The following is a 24,092-nucleotide window of genomic DNA, read 5'->3' as shown; positions in this document are numbered from 1 at the left end:
AAAACTATATCCCAACCGCGATTTAGTATTTTTCGTATACATAAGTACGAATTTCCAAAACTTCCTCTCTATCTCCACTCTAAACGTCAACTGGTATACTAATACCGAATTTCACAATTTCACCTCTACCCCTCATGGTAGAACAAGAAAAGGTAGCAGCAATACCCAGTTGACTGAACTGGGCTGTAATGTTAGTGTCATATTCCATACGACATTTTATATATTTATTTCTATGTTCGATGTATATTAGGGATATATATTTTTTGAAGAACAAATTTATTCATCAGAAAAAAACTATTTCCCATAAAGACTCCTTCATATCATTGACACTAAAACACCGCTTACAGAGGCGGTACAATATTTCTTAATATGTGTTGTATTTTGTTAAACTTGAAAAGAATAAAGCCTTAATAAACATGTGCTCTTTTGTTTTCAGAAGCCAACGATTGAAACAGCTTTTCCTTTTTCAATGAATTGTTAGCGACCCCAAACATTTTTGCAAGAATTCTACTTTTTGCGTGAAATTATCTATTTAGTGGAATGATATGGAAACATTCAAATTGAAAATCTAACGAGTTTTCATTCATGTTTTTCAAAATATTCAATCAAATGTGAAAAATTATTAGTTTTTTAAATTCCAATAATTTATAGACATTTCATTGTTTTGTTTACATATATTTTGGCACTAATGTTTACAAACAAAAACAAATTTATATGTGGTTGTTGTTGAGTTGTATTTGTTGTAGTATTTACTTTACCTGGTTTGTTCTCTCATGTCTACCCCAATAACACAATACACAATAACAATTTGAACCAAATTCTGTGCCATTTAGTAATTTTCGTAATTTTCTATTCATGTACATATGTCGCACGGAAACCTCTACGAAAGGAAAGCAGTCACTCGCTTCCGTCTAAAAATGCGTTCATGTATTTCGCAAACTATCGTGCGACTGCCGTTACGTATCCTATGCGAAATACTACTAATTTGAATGTACATTTGTACAACTATGTTCCATAAATGAGAGCTAAATGAGAAATGAAAACAAAATCCACATATACATACATACAAATATTGGAATATGTGTGATTTGTTTTGTTTGAAAAATAAAATGTGTCGATATTTTGAATTATTTTATTTAATTGATTTCTTCAAAATAATGAATAAAACCGCAATTGAAAAGTGTCTGTAAAATTTTTATTTTGTTTCAAGAATGTGTTGCATAAATTTGTTTTAAGATTTTCGGTGTTATTCGCGAGTTTACGTTCTACTCGGCTACAAAGCAAGTGAGTGATTTTGACATTCTCTTTCTATGAGAGACAGTCCTTTCGAAATACATAAACCCAACAGTAATATAATAGCAAAATTCCGATTTCCACGTCTATGTGTAATACCATTAATACTTTTCGTATGAAACTACGAATTTCAATAACTATCTCCAACAGTAATTCCGAATTTCAGGATTCCACCTCTATCCGTCCACCCAAATCTAAATTGTACAAAATCAAATCACCCAAATCCAGATTGAAGCAAATTTAGTACCATTTAGTACTTCCGTAATCATAAGTACGAATTTCCAAAACCACCTCAAACCTACACTCCAACAGCAATCTTAACTTCAAATATGAGGATTCCAGCGCTATCCGTTCACCAAACTCCACATTGTACCAAATGTAGTACTTTTCGTACCCATAAGTACAAATTTTCAAAACTTCCTGAATCCTACACTCCAAAAATAAGCTGAACTCCAAATTTCAGGATTCCAGCTCTATCCGTTCACCCAAATATAAATTGTACCAAATTTAGTACCATTTAGTACTTTCCGTACCCATAAGTACGAATTTCCAAAACTACCTCAATCCTACACTCCATAAGTAATCTTAATTATAAATTTCAGGATTCCAGCTCTATCTGTTCACCCAAATCAAAAATGTACCAGTACAGTTATCTTAATTCCAAATTTCAAGTTTCCAGGTCTATCTGTTCACCCAACTCCAAGTTGTAAAAAATTTAGTACCATTTAGAGCTTGTCGTGCACACAAGTACGAATTTGGAAAACTACCCCATATCGCAATCCCATACTCCGTCAGTAATATTAATTCCAAATTTCAGGTTTCTAGCTCTATCCGTTCACCCAAAATCCAAGTTGTACTAAATTTAGTACCACCTAATACTTTTCGTACACATAAGTACGAATTTCACCAACCATTTCCTTTTATAAACACCACTTCCCAATCTTCATTTCCATACCAAACTCCAAGTTTCTAGCTAAATCCGTTCAAAATATACAATTGGTACTAAATTTAGTACTTTTCGTACACTTAGAGGTCGAATTTCCCAAAACCATTTGATATATCTTTCTAACTCTCCATTAGTTACCCTCATTCCAAATTTCAGAATTCTAGCTCTTCCCGTTTGCCTAAGGCCCATACCTATATACGTCCGTATACCCAGGGCGTGTGTGGTGAAAAAAGTAGAACACATGTATTCTTATAAGACCTACCGAAATAAGTCGAGCGTATACTTTTTGTAAGTTGAAAAAATTTAACTTTGACAGAACGTTATTGTTTGTATGTGTGTGGTGTTTTGCATTTTAAAAACAAAAGCCCAACAAAACATGAAATGCAATTCATTGCAAAGGAAAATTATTTGTTTTACGAATGAAAACATTTAAGTAAGTTTCGGTCGCGGATTTTGTGTTTTAAATGTGATTTTGGACTCAGCGGTTTCGTCTGGGCGATGATATACATGTCACTCACTTATCACTAAGCTCTTTATATATAGATGTATTTTAGAAGGTATCGTCAATACCTTGAAACACACCTGGGTTTAAGTTGGAAATTGTAGAAGAAATAACATACCATCGTCGTATTTTTTGTCGTCATGGTTTCCACTTTCATTGTCCAAGAATGAGAGTGGCAACGTTGCTCTACGATATAAGAAGGCTTGTTGTCATGGAAATAATAATGTTGTTATTTTAAAATATTTATTTTATTTTTTGTTCTAATCTTATTCATTGAAAACACAACACGCTAAAAATGGTACGAAGTAAGTACTGTTTCAATTACGTACGCTCAGTTTTGTAATATTGCCCAATATTTCAGTTACCGAAGAATTGGTGAGAAAAAAATCCGAACATAATGAAATGCTTATCAGTACCCTGGAGGAATTGTCGCTACATCAGGAGGATATCGAACGTATTGAACATCTGCACAATTGGTGTCGAGACTTAAAAATTCTTTTGTTGCAATCGAATTTAATTGCAAAAATCGAAAACCTTTACAAACTGAAGCGTTTGGAATATCTCAATTTGGCACTCAACAATATTGAACGTATTGAAAATTTGCAACAATTGGAATCTCTTAACAAATTGGATTTGACATTGAATTTTATTGGCGATTTGACATCAATCGAGAGCCTTAAGGATAACTATAATTTGAGAACTCTCATTCTGACGGGTAATCCATGTTGTGATTATCCCAATTATCGTGAATATGTCATTGCAACGTTACCCCAACTGGAAAGTCTAGATTGTCAGGATGTAACGCTAACCCAAAAGTTAGAAGCCAAGCCCCGCCTTAAAGAATATCGTGCAGTTATTGTTCAACAACAGGTTCTCTATGCAATGAAACGAGATGAGCAGAAGATACGTTTTTTACAACAGAAGGAAGAGTTGGATGCAAAAATGTCCACAATTGAGGATGAAAGTGAACGCATTAAAACATTTTGGGATTCTAAGAGTGAAAATTGTCCAGAGATTCGAATTGAAATGGCCAAATATCATAAACAGTGTCGTCAAAAAGAAAAGCATGATGACTGTGAAAGGCTGCGAATCAAGAAAGAGCCTACCCTGTTTGCTCCCTGTGGTCGTCCATACAATATCAATAAACCAGAGTTGCCATTTACCCTAAAGGATGAAGCTAATGAATATATTTTGGAGTTGGAAGTCTACAAGTATGTAAATATGTATGATGTTGGAGTACGTTTTGATTACTGTTTATTATTGTTAGAATGGCTTTATTTCGTTCAGTTTGACGGATGTTTTCATATATTTTACGTCAAATGAATCGTGGTAATGTACTTTACCATCATTTAAGGGTGTAGTGTAAACGCGATTTTAGGGATTTTGGAGGGATCTAAATATGTTGTGATCTTTATGTCCAAAAAATTTTTCATTATTTTCGAAAAAGCAGAAGAACTACTAATTGGTTTGTAGTTTTATGTAACGTCTAATATGGTTTCCCAGCTTTGAGAATGTGGATAACCCCTTCACTTTTCCATAAACTTGGTATGAATGAAAAAAGAAGAGCTGTGTTTACCACTTTCAAAGCTCTTGACTTCATCAACATTTCCTAGATTACTTTCTCAACTGTCGCATATTTCGCTGCAGTTGGGGCTTTTAATTTAAATTTGTTCTCATGGGATTCCTAGAGGTTCGTCGTCAGAGTATAGAATCTGAAGTTGTTAAATGTTTGACCATTTAAATCTCGAATATTTGAGAGCCTTCCGTGGGGATGAAGTCGTACGGGCTGCTAATTGAGACGTCTTTTGTCACACTAGGTAATACGATATTTAGTTCAGAGTTTCAGAGCTATCAGTAAGTTCCGACAAATTTGCGTAGCAAAATGCAAAGGACGTTTGCAAGTAAAATATACAAAAAAATATCTAAAAATTACCATTTTGGGGGTGGGCCCGAGCCCCCAGTCAGTTCTAAGTTTCATCTTACTGTTGTTGTCTGAATAGATCACTGTTTATTATTGTTAGAATGGCTTTATTTCGTTCAGTTTGACGGATGTTTTCATATATTTTACGTCAAATGAATCGTGGTAATGTACTTTACCATCATTTAAGGGTGTAGTGTAAACGCGATTTTAGGGATTTTGGAGGGATCTAAATATGTTGTGATCTTTATGTCCAAAAAATTTTTCATTATTTTCGAAAAAGCAGAAGAACTACTAATTGGTTTGTAGTTTTATGTAACGTCTAATATGGTTTCCCAGCTTTGAGAATGTGGATAACCCCTTCACTTTTCCATAAACTTGGTATGAATGAAAAAAGAAGAGCTGTGTTTACCACTTTCAAAGCTCTTGACTTCATCAACATTTCCTAGATTACTTTCTCAACTGTCGCATATTTCGCTGCAGTTGGGGCTTTTAATTTAAATTTGTTCTCATGGGATTCCTAGAGGTTCGTCGTCAGAGTATAGAATCTGAAGTTGTTAAATGTTTGACCATTTAAATCTCGAATATTTGAGAGCCTTCCGTGGGGATGAAGTCGTACGGGCTGCTAATTGAGACGTCTTTTGTCACACTAGGTAATACGATATTTAGTTCAGAGTTTCAGAGCTATCAGTAAGTTCCGACAAATTTGCGTAGCAAAATGCAAAGGACGTTTGCAAGTAAAATATACAAAAAAATATCTAAAAATTACCATTTTGGGGGTGGGCCCGAGCCCCCAGTCAGTTCTAAGTTTCATCTTACTGTTGTTGTCTGAATAGATCACTGTTTATTATTGTTAGAATGGCTTTATTTCGTTCAGTTTGACGGATGTTTTCATATATTTTACGTCAAATGAATCGTGGTAATGTACTTTACCATCATTTAAGGGTGTAGTGTAAACGCGATTTTAGGGATTTTGGAGGGATCTAAATATGTTGTGATCTTTATGTCCAAAAAATTTTTCATTATTTTCGAAAAAGCAGAAGAACTACTAATTGGTTTGTAGTTTTATGTAACGTCTAATATGGTTTCCCAGCTTTGAGAATGTGGATAACCCCTTCACTTTTCCATAAACTTGGTATGAATGAAAAAAGAAGAGCTGTGTTTACCACTTTCAAAGCTCTTGACTTCATCAACATTTCCTAGATTACTTTCTCAACTGTCGCATATTTCGCTGCAGTTGGGGCTTTTAATTTAAATTTGTTCTCATGGGATTCCTAGAGGTTCGTCGTCAGAGTATAGAATCTGAAGTTGTTAAATGTTTGACCATTTAAATCTCGAATATTTGAGAGCCTTCCGTGGGGATGAAGTCGTACGGGCTGCTAATTGAGACGTCTTTTGTCACACTAGGTAATACGATATTTAGTTCAGAGTTTCAGAGCTATCAGTAAGTTCCGACAAATTTGCGTAGCAAAATGCAAAGGACGTTTGCAAGTAAAATATACAAAAAAATATCTAAAAATTACCATTTTGGGGGTGGGCCCGAGCCCCCAGTCAGTTCTAAGTTTCATCTTACTGTTGTTGTCTGAATAGATCAGCAAGATCATTGGTACACCATACTTGTTGAGAAAATTTTCCAAGGTAGGTAAAAGGACACGGCATATAAGGACAATGTTATTTAACACATCCACAGATCGACTTTTCCAACTGTATGATTACCCATTTCTTTTATGATTACCCATTTCATTTAGTACATTACAGATCGTATATTCCCCTTTTTTAAAATATTTTTATAAGCTACCAATCTTGTACGTTAATGGAATTATGGAACTGTTCCTCAGCTACGACCCAATTTTACATTTGAAAACATTTTTCTTTCAGATATCTAGAAACATCACATCTTAAAGTCGATGTTGAAATAAACTATATTCGGGTGATGGTTAAGGGAAAGGTATTCCAAATAGCATTAAACGAAGAAGCTAAACCATCGGAGGCTATTGTTCGACGTTCGCAAATTACCGGCCAGTTGGTTATTACAGCACCAAAATTAAATGAGAATAAACTTTTATCTATCAGATCGGAAGGTGAGTTACTTAATAGCTGTGTATTTTTACTTGATAATGTGCAATAATTGTTACGAAATTTTACTGAATGTTGTCTTTTTGCACAAAAATTGAGTAAAATAGAGCGAAATGAGAGAACCATTTTGACAGTTCTGTGCTTAGAATTTGCTAAAGGATGCAGGAAGAAGTATTATCAGCATATCCCACAAAATGTATATAATCAGCCGATGAGAGTAATTTCATTAAATAAAATCAAAGTTTTGGTTAGTGGCATTTGGGCTTCTTCGGAATATTCGGAGGTTCATGTGTAATGAAATTATAAATAAATAGAATGTTCTTAGAAGTTGAGGACCGGAGCGTCGCTATTATGACTCCAGGGACTGCGTCAAAAACTAGCATCGACTTCATGCCGAAATAGTTTCAATTTTAAGGGGCATTGGTAATATAAAATAAGTAAGAACGGCTTTAAATTCGGCCGGGCCTTCAACCTCGAACTGTATTAAAGTAAATAGGAACGATTATTTTCCTATCGTTTATGAAAGTACTAAGCTCTTCATTTACGTTTAGCCTTATTCCTTAGAGGAGTAGAATATCTTAATTGATAATAACACTGTGACACAAAATGGGGGTGAAAATCTAGGGGCAGAGATAACTCCTTTTGGGGATGAAAGCCTTTGGTGAGTTTATTAAGAATCCCGAAGGACAGAACCGCCGTTAGTCGTAAATCCGAGTTACGGCGTGCTGAAGTTTCTGCTGAAGACCCTGTAAGGAATCTGTTGTTGCTTTAGCTTATTTATGAGATGACATGTCTTCTGTCAAATCGAATGAGGATTATTTTAGAAGATCATTTCGACCTTCTAACTCGCTTCGTTCAATGTCCTTTTCGTCCCTTATTTTAAGAACCTCTATAAAAGTACCACAATATGACTTTTTCAGCTTCGAAATGTTCTGCAGAAATGTCGATCAGGAAATTTTAGGTACGACTGTCATTGACAACTAATCTATTTTGTCGCGTTTTCATGATCTTGTTTTTACAATTACCCTGTTTTTGTTCACAAAAAAACTATGTTTTGTGTTTTTGTATATTTGTTACTAGCAAAGTGCCCGCTACTTCGTATGCGGACAGGATATAAACAACAAATAAAGACATTTAAATATGGAAACAGCGAACAATGAAAATGTTGTTGTACTAATACCAATTTTAACCAATATGCATTTTTATTTAAGTACTGTTCGTACAACTTTAATTCGATTTTCTCATCCTTATGACTACTTTACACAATATGTTTTTATACCCTGTGCCATAATAGGAGGGTAAAATTAAATTAGTCATTCCGTTTGTAACACATCGAAATATTCATCGGAGGCCCTATAAAGTATATATATTCTTGATCAGGGCAAAATTCTAAGTCGATATAACCATGTCCGTCTGTCCGTCCGTCTGTTGAAATCAAGATATATTTCGCAATTTTTAAGATAGAGCTTTGTAATTTGGTATAGAAGTTTCTATTAATCCTAGGATGTTTGGTATTGCAAATGGCTATATCGGTCCACGTTTTGATATAGCCCCCATATAACGGTACCACCCGATTTTCGGTATTTAGAAGGTTTTAGCTTCATTATCACACGAAAATGGCTGATATTTGGTACTTACTCTTCGTTGGGGGTTAAAAAACGTTTCCCCTGGCTGATTTTTTTTATTTAGTCGTCGTAGGTGGTATAAAACTTTCCACCAGAAATGTGTCGGTATAGGTCCACGTCTTAATATAGCACCCGATTTTCGGTATTTTCAAGATTATGGCCACAGTAATCCATCCTCCTCTTAAAATTTCAAAAATTCCTACTGCCATTTAATATTTTTCATAGTATGCATTTTCAAAGCCATCTCCATCTCTTAATCCCACATAACAACGGTAACTCTAAGAACAAATTTTAGAATTCCAGCTCTGTTCCTACAAGCGATACAACATTTAGATCGAATGTCAGGATTTCAGCTGCGGCCACTCATTATCAAATTGGTCTAAACTCATTACCATTTAGTACTCTTCGTACCCATAAGTACAATTTTCCGAAACGACCGCAATCCTTCCTTTTAACAGTAATATTCATTCAAAATTTAAGGATTCCAGCTTTATTCGTTGAACCAAATCCAAATTGTACCAAATTTAGTATTTTTCATAACTCAATCCTACATGGCAACAGTAATCATATTTTAAGGATTCAAGCGCTATCCGCATGGTAGAATAAGAAAAGGTAGCAGCAATACACAGCTGACTGAACTGGGTTGTAACGTTAGTGTCAAATTTCATATGACATTTTATACATTTATTTCTATTTCGATGTACATTAGGGACATATATATTTTGAGAAAAAAATATATCATTCGGAAAAAACGATTTCCCAGAAAGACTTCTTCATATCAATGATATGTAACCTCCTCCAAGTTCGAACGATAAGCCGCGCAGTAAATCACCGCTTGTAGAGGCGATACAACGTTTGTTAATATGTGAGGTATTTTGTTAAAATTTAAAAAAATAAAGCCCTAATAAACATGTGCGACTTTGATTTCTAAAACAAATCATTGAAACAGCTTCTCCATTTTCTATGAATTTCCAGCGACCCCAAACTTTTCTGCAAGAATTCTACTTTCTGCGAGAATTTATGCATTTAGTGGAATGATGTGGAACCATAAAAATTGAAAATGTAACGAATTTTCATTCATGTTTTCCAAAATATTCAAACAAATGTGAAATATTATTAGTTTTTAAAATTCCAATAATTTATAGACATTTCCTTGTTTTGTTTACAAATACAACTGGCAGTAACGTTACAAACAAAAACAAATTCCTTTGTGGTTGTTGTTCGAGTTGTATTTGTTGTAGTATTAACTTTACCTTGTATTTGTTCTACCATGCGCTATCCGTTTAAATCAAAATTCTACCAAATTTAGTATAATTTAGTACTTTTTTTACCCATAAGTACGAATTTCCAAAACTTCCTCAATACCATACATACTGTAGCTGTAATCTTAATTACGAATTTCTGGATTCCATCGATATCCGTTTACCCAAATCCAAATTGTACCAAATTTAGTACCATTTAGTACTTTTGGTACCAAATCCAAATTGTACCAAATTTAGTACCATTTAGTACTTTTGATACCCATAAATACAAATTTCCAAAACTACCTCAGCCCTACACTCCAAATGTAATCTTCATTCCAGAATTCAGGATAGCAGCGCTACCCGTTCACCCAAATCTAAATTGTACCAAATTAAGTGTCATTTAGTAATTTTCGTAACCATAAGAACAAATTTCCATAACTACCCCAATCGTACACTCAAACAGTAATCTTAATTCCAAATTTCAAGATAGCAGCTCTATCCGTTCACCAAAATCTAAATTGTACCATATTTAGTACCACGTACCTTTCGTACCCATAAGTACGAATTTCCAAAACTTCTTCAATCCAACACTCCAACTGTAATCTCAATTTCAAATTTCAGGATTCCAGCGCTATCCGTTTACCCAAATCCAATTTGTACCAAATTTAGTACCATTTAATACTTTTCGTACCTATAAATACGATTTTTAAAATTTTTGGATTCCAGCTCTGTTTGTTCGCTCAAATCCAAATTGTACCAAATTTAATACTGTTCGTACACATAAGTACGAATTTCCAAAACTACTTCACTCCAAAAGTAATATTAATTAAACGTTTCAGGAATCCAGCTCTTTGTGTTCACCCAAATCCAAATTGTACCAAATTTAGTGCCATTTAGTACTTTTCGTACCCATAATTACGAATTTCCAATACTACCTCCAATACTATCTCAATCCTGCACTCCAACAGTAATCATTATTCCAAATTTTATATTTTCAGCTCAAATCGAAATTGTAAAAAATTTAGTACCATTTATTACTTTTCGTACACAAAAGTACGAATTCCCAAAATAACATCTGTATCTCAATCATACTCTTCAACAGTAATCCTAATTCCACATTTCAAGTTTCCAGCTCTATCCAATCACCCAAATCCAAATTGTACTAAATTTAGTACTAAATGGTACTTTTTGTACACATAAGTACGAATTTTCAAAAACATTTCCTCACATCAACACCACTTTCCAACCTTGATTCCATACCAAATTTCAAGATTCTAGCTATATCATTGGTACTAAATTTAGTAACTTTTAGTACTTTTCGCGCACATTTAGGTCGAATTTCCAAAAACCCTTTGGTACATCTTTCTAACTCGCCATTAGTGACCCTCATTCCAAATTTTAGATTTCTAGATCTTGCCGTTTGCTTAATACGAATGGTACCATTTTTAGTACTTTTCGTACCGTTCGAATTTCCGAAAAACAAAGCCTTATCTGACACTTTCGGACCAAGAGTAACCCTCACCCAAAATTTCAAGACTCTAGCTTTAGCCGTTTAGCCTGGGCGTTGATTATCAGTCAGTCAGTCAGTCACTCATCATTACTGAACTCTTTTATAAATCGTTGTTCGATTAAACAAAAACACCAAACATATCTTTTTCGGAGCCAAAACAGTGTAAATGTCAAAAAGGACCATGAAAACGCGACAAAATCGATTAGTTGTCAATGAGCGTCGTATTTAAAATTTTCTGAGCGACATTTTTGTGGAACATTTCGAAGTTAAAAAACGTAATTTTGTGGTACTTTTATAGTGGTTCTTGAAATAAGGGATGAAAATGGCATTGAAGGAAGCGAGTTTGAAGGTCGAAATGCTCTTCTAAAATAATCCTCATTCGATTCGACTGAAGACATGGCATCTCATAAATAAGTTAAAGCAACAGTTAACAAAGATATAACTTTAATTTCTGTCCTTCGGGATTCTTAATATACTCACCAAGGACTTTCATCCCCAAAAGGAATTATCTCTGCCCCAAAATTTCGGTTCACAGTGTAATCAATTTATATTGATAAATTTCTGCGTTGAGCTTTTCTACCCATTGAGAGTCCGAAATACCAAGTTACACCCACCTCAGAAGGAAAATGTAGCAGACCCCTTTAAAAGAGCTCACACGGGGGCGTCATGGACCAATATTTACAATTTTCCGAATTGAACTTTTGTATCGTCTAACGACAGACACAGTACCAAATTACAGCAATATCGTTTCGTAAATTTGACAAAAATGCTTCGAACTACATACATAAATAGCAAAAACCGGGCAGGTTTGTTGGGTGTAATTTTTTCTATCTTGTGGGAACACAGAATTGTGAAATCTTCAAAAACTCTTAAATCGGGTGGTACCCTTATACGGACCTTTGGCAAAACGTGGACGTATACTGTCTGACATTTTGCAAGGGGTGTTTTGTACCTGTTATAAGACTAAATAGAAATTTCAGTTACGAATAAAGAAAATCGGGAATACCGGTCTATGGGGACTGTATCAATACATTGACCTATACCGACAAATGTCTGTACAAAGAAGATAAAATGCCAAATTTTATCCATTTCGGGGGGCTATTGAGGCCACAACCGAAAATCGAGATGCATCTTTCACTAAGGCGTGGACCAATACAGACAAATTTCAGATGGAAAGTTTTATACCCCCAACGAAGTCTAAATACCATATTTTAGTCATTTCGGTGGTATATTGAGGTCACAACCTTCGAAATACCGAAAATCGGGAGGTACCGTTCTATGGGGGCTATATACAGACTTGGAACTATACCTACAAATTTCTGGTGAAAAGATTCATACCCCCAACGAAGTCTAAATACAATATTTCATCCATTTCGTTTGGATATTGAGGCCACAACCTTCCGAAATCGAGATGTATCATTCTATGAGGGCTATACGAAGGCGTGGACCTATACAGACAAATTTCTGATGGAAAGTTTTATACCCCCAACGAAGTCTAAATACCATATTTTAGTCATTTCGGTGGCCTATTGAGGCCACAACCTTCAAAATACCGAAAATCGGGATGTATCTTTCTATGAGGGTTATACGAAGGCGTGGACATATACCGACAAATTTCAGATGGAAAGTTTTATAGCCCCAACGAAGTCTAAACACCATATTTTAGTCATTTCGGTGGCATATTGAGGTCGCAACCTTCGAAATACCGACAAATTCCTGGTGGAAAGTTTCATACCCCCAACGAAGTCTAAATACTAAATTTCATCCATTTCGTTTGGATATTGAGACAACAATCTTGAAAATACCGAAAATCGATGTATTACAGACGGAATGACAAAGTTAATTATACCCTCCATATTATGGTGGAGGTTAGAAAAGAGGTTAGTGAGATTTTTCAGAAATGATCCTTTTTGAAATTTTCCATAGGTCACGCTGATGGGGATCAATTGAATCAGAATGATTTCTTTAATATTGGACACTTTTGTTGAAATGCCCCAAACCAAAACTGGGATATTCGTCATTGCAATTCAAATCAAAAAAAGGGAAAATGGGATGTATTTCCGACTATTGCGATATTTTCGTTGTTTGACTACCTACGCCATTGTAGAGATGATATTCTCTTCTTTCATTGAAAGGTTTTGCTTTTGGAATAACCCTTCTAGTAGGGAGATAGATATTCGTATAAGAATAAAATGTTGAATTTTTCTCCACATAAGTTTTTTTTGCGCATTCCGACCCCTAAATATAATCTCAAGGACCCCTATCAACCTCCAAACCCATTACAATTGCAGCTTGTAGCGTGATTACAAGGTTAATCCTATAATACCCTCCCATTAGTGGTGTGGAGTATAAAAATATAGAACTGAAAATATTTGTTCCAATCGAAATTTATGAATCCAATTTATCCCTCATTTTCATTATTTGATTTTTTTTAGAAAAATCTTTGGGAAACCACGATGCGAGAAAAAAGTAAGTATATTGATATCATATTTTCATTTTCAATATGTTCTGCATATATATTTTTTTCAGGCAATCTACGCTAAGAGGTACGGTTGATATAAGGAATATCTGCGATAATGGATGTAATGATGGACTACCTGATCTAATTTAAGTAATTCTTTTGTACAATAAATATTAACACAATACAATTTTAGCGAAGAAATTTGATTATCAATTTCAAGTTACTAATCCCAGAGAATTGGTAGTGTGTAAAAAGGTGATGAAATTTTTACAACCTCATGTCCCTATATCATATTTTGATGAGGTTTTACCTAAGATTAGATAAAATCTTATTTATCACCTTGATTCAATGAAAAATGATTCTGAAATTTGTGTATCAGCACCTGGGACAATTTTTTTGGAGCAAGGCAAATTGTGTATTGCTATATGTTGTTGGCGAAATTACTCTTCATATTCGAGCAGTTGGTGTGACACCGCTACCTATTAAATATACCTTGTATTTGAGTATTTCTGTTGGATATAATGATATCGGTATACAATATTTCGTTGATGGAACAAGATTCCCTCATCCGAACCTACATAAATTAGCACACATGACAATCGCAGAAAGATGAAATTAGAAATGGAATAAGCATCTTATTGATAAACATCGTAGGGTCTTTGTTAAATAATATAAAGAAAATAAGAGAGGTTGATATATACTCTTATCGCCAACTACTGGTCGGTTTTATTAAACTTTGGCCTATGGCGGACTACAAGCAATCCATTTTGAGGAAAAGGTACGACGTTCATTGCCGCCAACATCCTGCAATTCAAATTAATTCAATGCTCAATATTGAATTGCATACGAAACTGAAAATGGTAAAATATCACAACTGGGTGAATATTTCAGATAATCAAAGACATAATAAGATAATGAGATAATATATAATTGTTCCACAAACATCCCAGGCGGGACAGGGGAGACTTCTCTCATATCAATGAGTGCACCCCGATTCACATTAGCTCAATGATATGGGACCTACTGTTTATCGCCGAGTCCGAACGGCGTGCCTTACGACACCACTTGTAGAGAAGTTGTACAAGGCTGAAATACTCAGAAAATGTCGCCAACATTACTGAGGGGTATTTTGCCACCGTTGAAAAAGGTTTGATGTTGACTGACCGGGGAATCGAACCCACGACCTTTAGCGCGCAAGGCGAGTGTGCATACCATTGCAACACGGTGGCACCCGTCAGATACTACTATTAAAACTACACACTAGACGTTAAGGGTTACACGGTGCTCTTGAACCAAATTTAAATGGAAAGTGCTTACACCTGGGAAATTTTTGCGGATTCTGAAACTGCAATGTTCATACATAGATGAGAAAAATATCGCCGGAGCGCTTTTAAAAAATCGCGATTCAAGTTGACATTTTTAAGGGTTTTTTAGGTTTTCACGACTTTACTGGGAAACCGCAAGTCCTATCGAAATGGGACTAAAGAAAATGCACGTTCATGATGTCTTCGTAGTTTTTACCGTTATTGAGATATATAAGTTAAAATTAGAACAATGGGTTGATTGTATCGCCTCCTTATAAAACAAGGGCATGAATGCAATTTCCCAACTTGAACTTATATATCTCATCTTTATATATAAAACTCAATTGTCGTTTGTTGGTAATTGAATCAGTTGAAAACGGCTGGAGCGATTTGGATAATTTTTTTGTGGAAATGTTAGTCATAGTCCAGTTTAGGTTTTTATGCAAAGAAAAATTGGCTACGCCCACTTTTATAAATATGTTATATCTACGAAACTACTCAACAGATTTTTCTGAAATTTTCAGGGAACGTAGAGCGATGGCCCCCTGTTGAAATAGGCTACACATTTGGTTGAATTTCGGATCGGGCGGGGTACCTCCCCTATGCCCTATTTTTGTAAAAATGTAAAATTTGCAACAATTACAAATGTATCGCTTTGAAAATTAATTTCCGAGTCAATGGCGATTGTGTCTCCGACCTTACGTGCTTATTTGGGGCATTAAGACTGGACAACGCCCACTTTTTTAAATCTTTATATATAAAACTCAATTGTCGTTTGTTGGTAATTGAATCAGTTGAAAACGGCTAGAGCGATTTGGATAATTTTTTGTGGAAATGTTAGTCATAGTCCAGTTTAGGTTTTTATGCAAAGAAAAATTGGCCACGCCCACTTTTCCGCAAACTTGTATAAATATGTTATATCTACGAAACTACTCAATAGATTTTCCTGAAATTTTCAGGGAACGTAGAGTGATGGCCCCCGGTTGAAATAGGCTACATATTTGGTTGAATTTCGGATCGGGCGGGGTACCTCCCCTATGCCCTATTTTTGTAAAAATTCAATATTTGCAACAATTACAAATGTATCGCCTTGAAAATTAATTTCCGAGTCAATGGCGATTGTGTCTCCGACCTTACGTGCTTATGTAATATGTTATATCTACGAAACTACTAAATCGATTTTCCTGAAACTTTCAGCGAATGTACAGGGTTGGTCCCCAATCAAAATAGGCTACATATATTTTGACTTTCGGATCGGGCGGGTACCTCCCCTATGCCCTATTTTTGTAAAAATGCAATATTTGCAACAAATACGAATGTATCGGTTTGGGAATTTATTTGCGAGTCAATGGCGATTGTGTCTCCAACCTTACGTACTTATTTTGTGACTTGAGATCCGACCACGCTCACTTTCTAATTAGGTTATATCTACAGGGGATTTTCAAGAAAATCGCGATTTGTCTAAACTTTTAAATCTTTATAAATAAAAATCAAATATCGTTCGTTGGTAATGGCATCAGTTGAGAAAGGCTGGACCGATTTTCGACTTGGGTTTTTATGCAAAAAAAATTTGACCATGCCCACTTTTACGCCCACTTTTTTCAATTTTCTATTTTTATCATTTCTACAAAAACTAATGAACCTATTTTCCTGAAATTGCCAGGGAATGTACAGAGATGGTCCCCGCTTAAAATAGGCTACAAATTCAGTTGAATTTCGGAAAGGGCGGGGAACTTCCCCTATACCCTACTTTTTTAAAAATGTTATATTTACAATAATTACGAATGTATCTATTTGGAAGTTAATTTGCGACACAATTGTGGTTGTGTCTCCGACCTTACCTACTTTTTTAGGAACCACAGACTTGACCATACCCACTTTTTAAAATATGTTACATCTACAAAACTACTGAACCGATATTCGTGAAAATGTCAGGGAATGTACAGGCATATTTTCTTGAATTTTGAAGAGGGCATATTTAAAAAAACGCATTACCTTTATGAATAAAAATCAAATGCTGTCATAACCCAACTTTTGGAAAGAAAAGTTTACCACGCCCCGAAAACAGGTTACATATTTTATTGAATTCCACAGGGGGAGGGGTACCTCCCCTATGCGATATTTAAAAAAACGTTATATTTGCAAAAATTATGTATGTATCGGAATAAAAATTTACGGATTAATCTACAATCTAGGTACTTCTTTGGGGCCTATAGGCCCGACCAAGCCTGTTTTTTTTAGTATGTCATAACTCCAATACTACTGAAGGGATTTCCATAAAATTTGCAGCAAAAGCTCAATGTTTGCCGTTGTTATGTGGGGTACCTTCCCCATGCCTTTCTGTTAACCGCTATATGTATAACCCAAACTTATGATTATATCGGTTTCAGCATACATTTTGGTAGGCAATGAAGTTATGTGCACCCTAGGACCGGACCAGGCCCACTTTTTTTAATATGTTATATCTTGAAAACTGATGACCACGCCGACTCTTTTCAAAACATTATTTTTCCAAAACTACTGAACCTAATTTTCAGAAAATATTAAGGAATGTCCCGTGGTCCAAACCGATATATATTTGTAGACAAATTTCGGGGCCTATTATTTTATAATCGGTGTATTTGTTAAACTTATGAGTGCATCAGGTTGCAAATTAGTTTTCGAGAGAACGGTGGTTGTCCCCCGACCAAGAAAAAGTATATATTTACAAATGTACTCAAATGGTGAGGTTCAACGGTCCATCAGCCATGAAAAGCTAAAACATATAGGTCTAAATAAGCGGGAGAATTCGATTTAATCATTTTTTTAACTTTTATTATTAGATCGCTTTAGGATAAAGACAGTGACATGGACGATAATAAATCCTAAAATGCACAAATTGGCGACAAAGTCCGTAAGAGAAAAGAAAGGTTACAGACAAAATCTGTTGATAAATTTAAAATCCTTCTCGGTTTGACAATGGACCGAAGAAGTGAGGTAGAAAATACCTACTTTTGAATTAAAACTCATTACGACGGGCCAGCAACGCGGACCGGGGTCTGCTAGTATGTTATATCTACGAAACTACTAAATCGATTTTCGTGAAACTTTCAGTGAATGTACAGGGTTGGTCCCCGATAAAAATAGGCTACATATTTTTTGACTTTCGGATCGGGCGGGTACTTCCCCTATGCCCTATTTTTGTAAAAATGCTATATTTGCAACAAATACGAATGTATCGGTTTCGGAATTTATTTGCGAGTCAATGGCGATTGTGTCTCCAACCTTACGTACTTATTTTGGGACTTAAGATCCGACCACGCTTACTTTCTAATTAGGTTATATCTACAAAACTACTGAAAGGATTTTCAAGGAAATCGCGATTTGTCTAAACTTTAAAATCTTTAAAAATAAAAATCAAATGTCGTTCGTTGGTCATGGCATCAGCTGAGAACTGCTGGACCGATTTCGATATTTTTTATGCAAAGAAAATGTACGCCCACTTTTTTCAATTTTCAATTTTTATCATTTCTACAAAAACTACTGAACCGATTTTCCTGAAATTGCCAGGGAATATACAAGGACGGCCCCGCTTAAAATAGGCTACAAATTCAGTTAATTTCGGAAGGGGCGGAGTACATCCCCTATACCCTACTTTTTTAAAAATGTTATATTTACAATAATTACGAATGTATCTATTTCGGAAGACCTTACCCACTTTTTTAGGATCCAATGACTTGACCACACCCACTTTTTAAAATATGTTACATCTACAAAACTACTGAACCGATTTTCCTGAAAATGTCAGGGAATGTACGGGCATATTTTCTTGAATTTTGAAGGGGGCATATTTGAAAAAACGCCTAACATTTATGAATAAAAATCAAATGCTGTCATAATCCAACTTAGGTTTTTTGGAAAGAAAAGTTTACCACGCCCCCCGAAAACAGGTTACATATTTTATTGAATTCCAGAGGGAGCGGGGTACCTCCCCTATGTGATATTTTTAAAAAAACGTTATATTTGCAAAAATTATGCATGTATCGAATTAAACATTTACGGATTAATCTACAATCTAGGTACTTCTTTAGGGCCTATAGGCCCGACCACGCCTGTTTTTTTCAATATGTCATAACTCCAATACTACTGAAGGGATTTCCATAAAATTTGCGACAAAAGCTCAATGTTTGCCGTTGTTATGTATATATTATGAATTTTGGAAGAGGTGGGGTACCTTCCCCATGACTTTCTGTTAAACGCTATATATAAGCCACACTCATGATTATATCGGTTTCAGCATACATTTTGGTAGGCAATGAAGTTGTGTGCACCCTAGGTACATATTTGGAGCAAAGATACCGGACCAGGCTTGCTTTTTTAATATGTTATATCTTGAAAACTGATGACCACGCCCACTCTTTTCAAAACATTATTTTTCCAAAACTACTGAACCTAATATTCAGAAAATGTTCAGGAATGTCCCGTGGTCCAAAATGCTATATATTTGTAGCCGAATTTCGGGGCCTATTATTTTATAATCGCTATATTTGCTAAACTTATGAGTGCATCGGGTTGCAAAATAGTTTTCGAGACAACGGTGGTTGCGCCCCCGATCAAGAAAAACTATATATTTACAAATTTACTTGAATGGTGAGGTTCAACGGTCCATCAGCCACGAAAAGCTAAAACATATAAGTCTCAATAATCGGGAGAAGTCGATTTAACCACTTTTTAACCTTTAAAATTAGATCGCTTTAGGATAAAGACAGAGACATGGACGATAATAAATCCTAAATAGCATAAATTGGCGAAAAATCCGAAAAAAGCCCGTAAGAGAAAAGAAAGGTTACAGAAAAAAATCCTTCTCGGTTTGACAATAAACCGAAGAAGTGAGGTAGAAAATACCCATTTTTGAATTTTCAAGCATAAAGTCGATAAAAAGTTGTCATTAAAACTCATTACGACGGGCCAGCAACGCGGACTGGGGTCTGCTAGTAAATGATATAACCTAGGAAAAAATTACGAAAGACAATCTTGTAAAGAATTTTCACAGCTACAACATATTCTTTAGTCCCATTTCGAAAGGATTTGCAGTTTTCAAGCTAAATTCTGAAGATCTAAGAACAAAATCAGAAAGTTTGATCTGAACCTCTATGTCTCAAAAATGGTAAAACATAGGAAAATATCAATCAGCAAATCTTGTACAAAATTTGCACTGCTACAACATTTTTTAGTCCCATTTCGATAGGACTTGCGATTTCCGATCAAAATCGTGAACACCTAAAAAAACCTAAAAATGTGAACACTGATCGCGATTTTTTCTTCAAGTTTCAAAATCCGCAACAAAACTTCTGGTTTCAACCGTACAATCAACAGTATTTTGCCAAACCCGCGACGCCCGGTTTTATGTATTGGATTGACCCGAGAAAACACTATCTCGGACAGGGGCCGTCACGTCATGTTTGTCTTTATTTTTATTTTGGGAGCGGTATGTCCCGAAATGCTCTCATCCAAAATAGTTCGGTTTCGGTGAGATGCAACGGATACCGTAAATGGGTACATTTATGGAATTGTTCAGGCCTGACCTTCCTGAGAGAGTATAGTGATATGGAGTATGTTGCTTCTTGCTGCGCCAACTTTATCTCCAGTGAATCTTCGTCGTCGTCATCGGATTATGAAACTCCTCCGCACTCTCCCCAACAATAGTACCAGACATAGTCTTAAACACCGCGTATTGCTGTTTCAGTTCGTACAGTTTAACTGCTATGGTCTTCGGGGCAAAAAATGTGTAGTGTGCGTTTTATGATTTTTTAGGGTCGCGGTGATTGAGGAAACGAAGCTGAACAATACTTGCAATCCTCGGTGTTGTGATGTGAGAAATGTGTGTGGTGGACTTGCAATTCTATTGCACCAGTCTGTACAGCACAGAACTATCTCGCTTGAGCTCGACTTTACTTGGAGTGTTTGGTGGTAGCAGCGAAATATGTAATCGCTAAGATAGGACTGCTAAATGTATCCCGCCGATTAAAGCTGGGTCCCGCGTTATTCGCCCGATACCCGAATAGTCGGCGAGCACAAAAATTGGCTTAAGCATCCGAAGTGCTGCAATATTGGACCGGAGGTCACAATCGGTATTTGTATAAGTCGTCCACGCATGTCCCAGCTATCTGCTATAAGATGAGAAGTGGGAATAAAGTTCTCAAATTTCTATCCGACAGCACTTGGGGAGCAGATAAAGAAACTTTGTAAACTACATACAACGCTTGTATGTTTTGCCAACATGGGCCATTAATATGAGGTGTCTATGATCTTGGCGCTGCGTTCGCACAATAGGATGTTATCGATGCAATATCTGCTTGGATGCTAAAGTCAAAACCATCCAAACCACCATCTAATGGATAGTTACCCCCCGCCTAGTCATCAAGAAAGATCTTCATCATCTAGAGAGGGGGTCCGAGGCTATAAGAGCCAATCGTATGAATACCATCCTCGGAAATTAGCATCCATCCGTGGCAGTGAAAGCACAAAGAAAGCTGCCTCGACAAGAGAGAGTTGTTTTGGCGCAACTAAGATCCAGTTATTGCAGCTGCCTTACTGAGCCAGGATTGATGGCACAATGCAGAAAATCTGCCCAGCATTCAACACCAGTCCGCATCATTCGCTGCACCTTTTCAACTGCTCAACCAAACCTACTTACCTAACTCCACCTCATTATGGACCAATTCTGAACTTGGAGTTGGAAGCAGAGCTGAATCAATAAAAACAGGCTCAACCCATCTAACATACTCTGGAGATTATTTGAGCTTTTCTATCTTTCAATTTGAGCGCAGCAAACTTAATTTCTTTAGATTTATTCTTGAGGACATGGCCTCATATTCAAAGCTCTCTAGGTGTTTGCCGTCACAGTGCATGCTTTATTTCCCCAGATGAATCGTACTTACCAAGTTCTCCTTCATCCGAACATATCCTTGTGAATTCCTGACTGACATGGGGTTGCTGTCACAACGACAACAAACAGTATTTTGCTTACGATAAATGACCAAAGATCAATATTACAAGAAATTAAACAACGGAAGTGATTATGGATCTGACATACACTTCGTAAAATTTCGATAACATCACCAAATTTAAGTCTACATTTAAACCCTCAAAGAAGGCAAAATGTGTGCCGACAAAAAACAAATAGCTGTTGCAGATCGTGGTCCGAACCGAGGCGTCGTTTTGGTATAAACTGCAAGTCTACGCCTAATTCGTTGAGATTCAATAAAAATTGCAACCTCTTCATTATTTTGGAATTACACTAAATTCGAATAATATTCGTGTATTTAATGGGTAAATCAACGGATAAGTTTTATTAAAATGAAGTCAAATAAATTAATAGAAATATGTATGTATGTTAGAATGAAATTCATTGATATAACTTGTAAACAAAATCCACAAGACCAGTTGGAACGGCAGACAAAAGGAAGCTGTTCGTCAAATGTAAGATTGTCATTGAATAATACAACAAATTCAAGAATACAACAAATGGCACCATCAACCATTTGGCTATAAAAGTTAAAGGACTATTAGCGTCGCCGTAAAGGAGATTCCATATGGATGTAGTTCCCACCAGGGCAGAGCGTAGCTGGATGAACTGATTTAGTAATAAATTAAGGAATAATTGCAAATATCGTAGAGCCTTTGATATTATAACGGCAGTTAGCAGTCCTAATAGCATTAAAACATTCATACGATTCCAGTTATTACCACCACTACCACTACTAGCTTGGAAAATATTTCCTTGAGAATGATATGGCATTCCGATGTGGTCATCATCAATTGCTCTTACAGGAGCAGCCTCATCAGCAAGGATAGTTGAAATATTTGTTGAATTATGTACATTATTTGTTCCGTTAAGAAACGACTCGTCTAATGCTGGTATGAATGACGTTTTTGTAGTTGGAAATTCATTATTGAAGGTGCGATTTTGAGCAGCATTTACAGGAGGTGTATTCGGCCTTGGTATTAAAGTACGCCGTTGATCAAGTTTCTTTATTTTCAAATCTTGAAAAGTAAGATTGTTGTAAAGTCCCTGGGTCTCATTTGTATTTCGATGCTCGAATGCATTGTTTGGAAGATTTTCTGATGGGAGATGATTTTGAGTCATTGAGTCCAAGGATGTATGATCTTCTTTAAATGCATTTTTCAGAGCTAGCAGTGTTGGATGCGCATTATTTGAAAATTTGTTCCAGTCAAGACGAGGGCTATTATGGGAATTGTTGTTGAATTTCATTTCCAATGGCCTTTGATTAATGTTATTAGAAAATTGACTTTCCTCTCGATCGTCTGTTCCATAAGATTGCTTCGGAGTCAAATAGAGAGAATTTCGGCGATCCATAGCTTGCGTTTTTCGTTATAGTCTGATAGAAGATTAATATTTTTTAATCGTTATCAAAAAATGTTTTTATATACAAAATTATTTTTGAATATTTTACCGTTTGATGTTTCAAGGAAAGAATACTATTTGAATGAGTAAATGTTTTTTTTATAGTTTCAGATTTACACAAAGTAATTTCAAAGCAATTTTCAATTGGTTTGTCTTTTTACGTACTGAACTTTACTGAACATTTTTTCTTCAGTAAAGTTTTGACAATTGTATAATTGAAATGTTGCTAAACATTACTGAAGAAACAATGTTCAGTAAAGTTCAGTACGTAAAAGGACAAACCTAATTTGTTGTTTAGTTTAGTCCCAATTTACATTAGGCGAGTTTATTTGCGGCAATTGTCAGTTTGTAGGTGAGAGAGGGTGCTGAGAGGCAAAGGGTTACCATATGCCTCACCTCTCTCTCCTACAAAATAACAATTGCCGCAAGTAAACTCGCCCAATGTAAATTGGGACTTGGTCAAAATGAAAACCAAATCTTTGAATAAAAGAACAATCAACAACATCAAAAAACGTTTACTATTTTTATCGCTTGCGTAAATCATGGGAAAACTTCCTGTACTTCTGCAAATTGGATGAAGACCTCCTAATATTTTTGGTGTAAGGTAAAATTTAGTTAGTGGATGAAGACTGTCCTCCATGTCTAAGGCCATGTTTATATTATAGCCTTTTGCAGGGTTAACCTTCTTTATGAAGATTTATTTGAAATATAAGTAAAATAAATAAATAAAATAAAATATAAACCTACTATAACGCAACAGAAATGCATGATTTGAATTAATCTTCCCCGGGAGATGTATCAAAACA

General features: G+C 35.6%; 2 protein-coding genes across 2 annotated transcripts; one reads left to right on the top strand and one right to left on the bottom strand.

Annotated features, from left to right (window-relative positions):
* Window positions 1–2,899: 2,899 nt before the first annotated feature.
* tilB (touch insensitive larva B) lies at window positions 2,900–13,776 on the top strand. The gene is made up of 5 exons (XM_073972742.1): window positions 2,900–3,046; window positions 3,103–3,952; window positions 6,538–6,740; window positions 13,550–13,583; window positions 13,644–13,776. Exons 1-5 carry the CDS (start codon window positions 3,037–3,039, stop codon window positions 13,723–13,725), a joined length of 1,179 nt encoding a protein of 392 aa, XP_073828843.1. The 5' UTR covers window positions 2,900–3,036; the 3' UTR covers window positions 13,726–13,776.
* Window positions 13,777–22,182: 8,406 nt separating this feature from the next.
* On the bottom strand, window positions 22,183–23,446 carry LOC141397843 (uncharacterized). Its single transcript, XM_073974600.1, has 2 exons — window positions 23,336–23,446; window positions 22,183–23,260 (listed from the first exon to the last, which is right to left on the bottom strand). The coding sequence occupies exon 2, from the start codon at window positions 23,236–23,238 to the stop codon at window positions 22,267–22,269; it is 972 nt and encodes a 323-aa protein (XP_073830701.1). The 5' UTR covers window positions 23,239–23,260; window positions 23,336–23,446; the 3' UTR covers window positions 22,183–22,266.
* Between the last annotated feature and the right edge of the window lie 646 nt (window positions 23,447–24,092).

The sequence above is a fragment of the Musca autumnalis genome, unplaced genomic scaffold (assembly GCF_047663935.1).
Source record: "Musca autumnalis isolate F117 unplaced genomic scaffold, ASM4766393v1 scaffold_3, whole genome shotgun sequence".
Lineage (NCBI taxonomy): Eukaryota > Metazoa > Arthropoda > Insecta > Diptera > Muscidae > Musca > Musca autumnalis.
Note: the sequence above shows the minus strand (reverse complement) of the source record. Positions and strands in the feature narration are given on the sequence as shown.

Bases quoted from the DNA above. Each gene is read 5' to 3' on its own strand.
- tilB (XM_073972742.1), top strand. The intron at 3,953-6,537 runs GTATGTAAATAT...TTTTTCTTTCAG, and splicing joins TTGGAGTTGGAAGTCTACAA to ATATCTAGAAACATCACATC. The intron at 6,741-13,549 runs GTGAGTTACTTA...GATTTTTTTTAG, and splicing joins TTTATCTATCAGATCGGAAG to AAAAATCTTTGGGAAACCAC.
- LOC141397843 (XM_073974600.1), bottom strand. From the start codon at position 23,238: ATGGATCGCCGAAATTCTCTCTATTTGACTCCGAAGCAATCTTATGGA.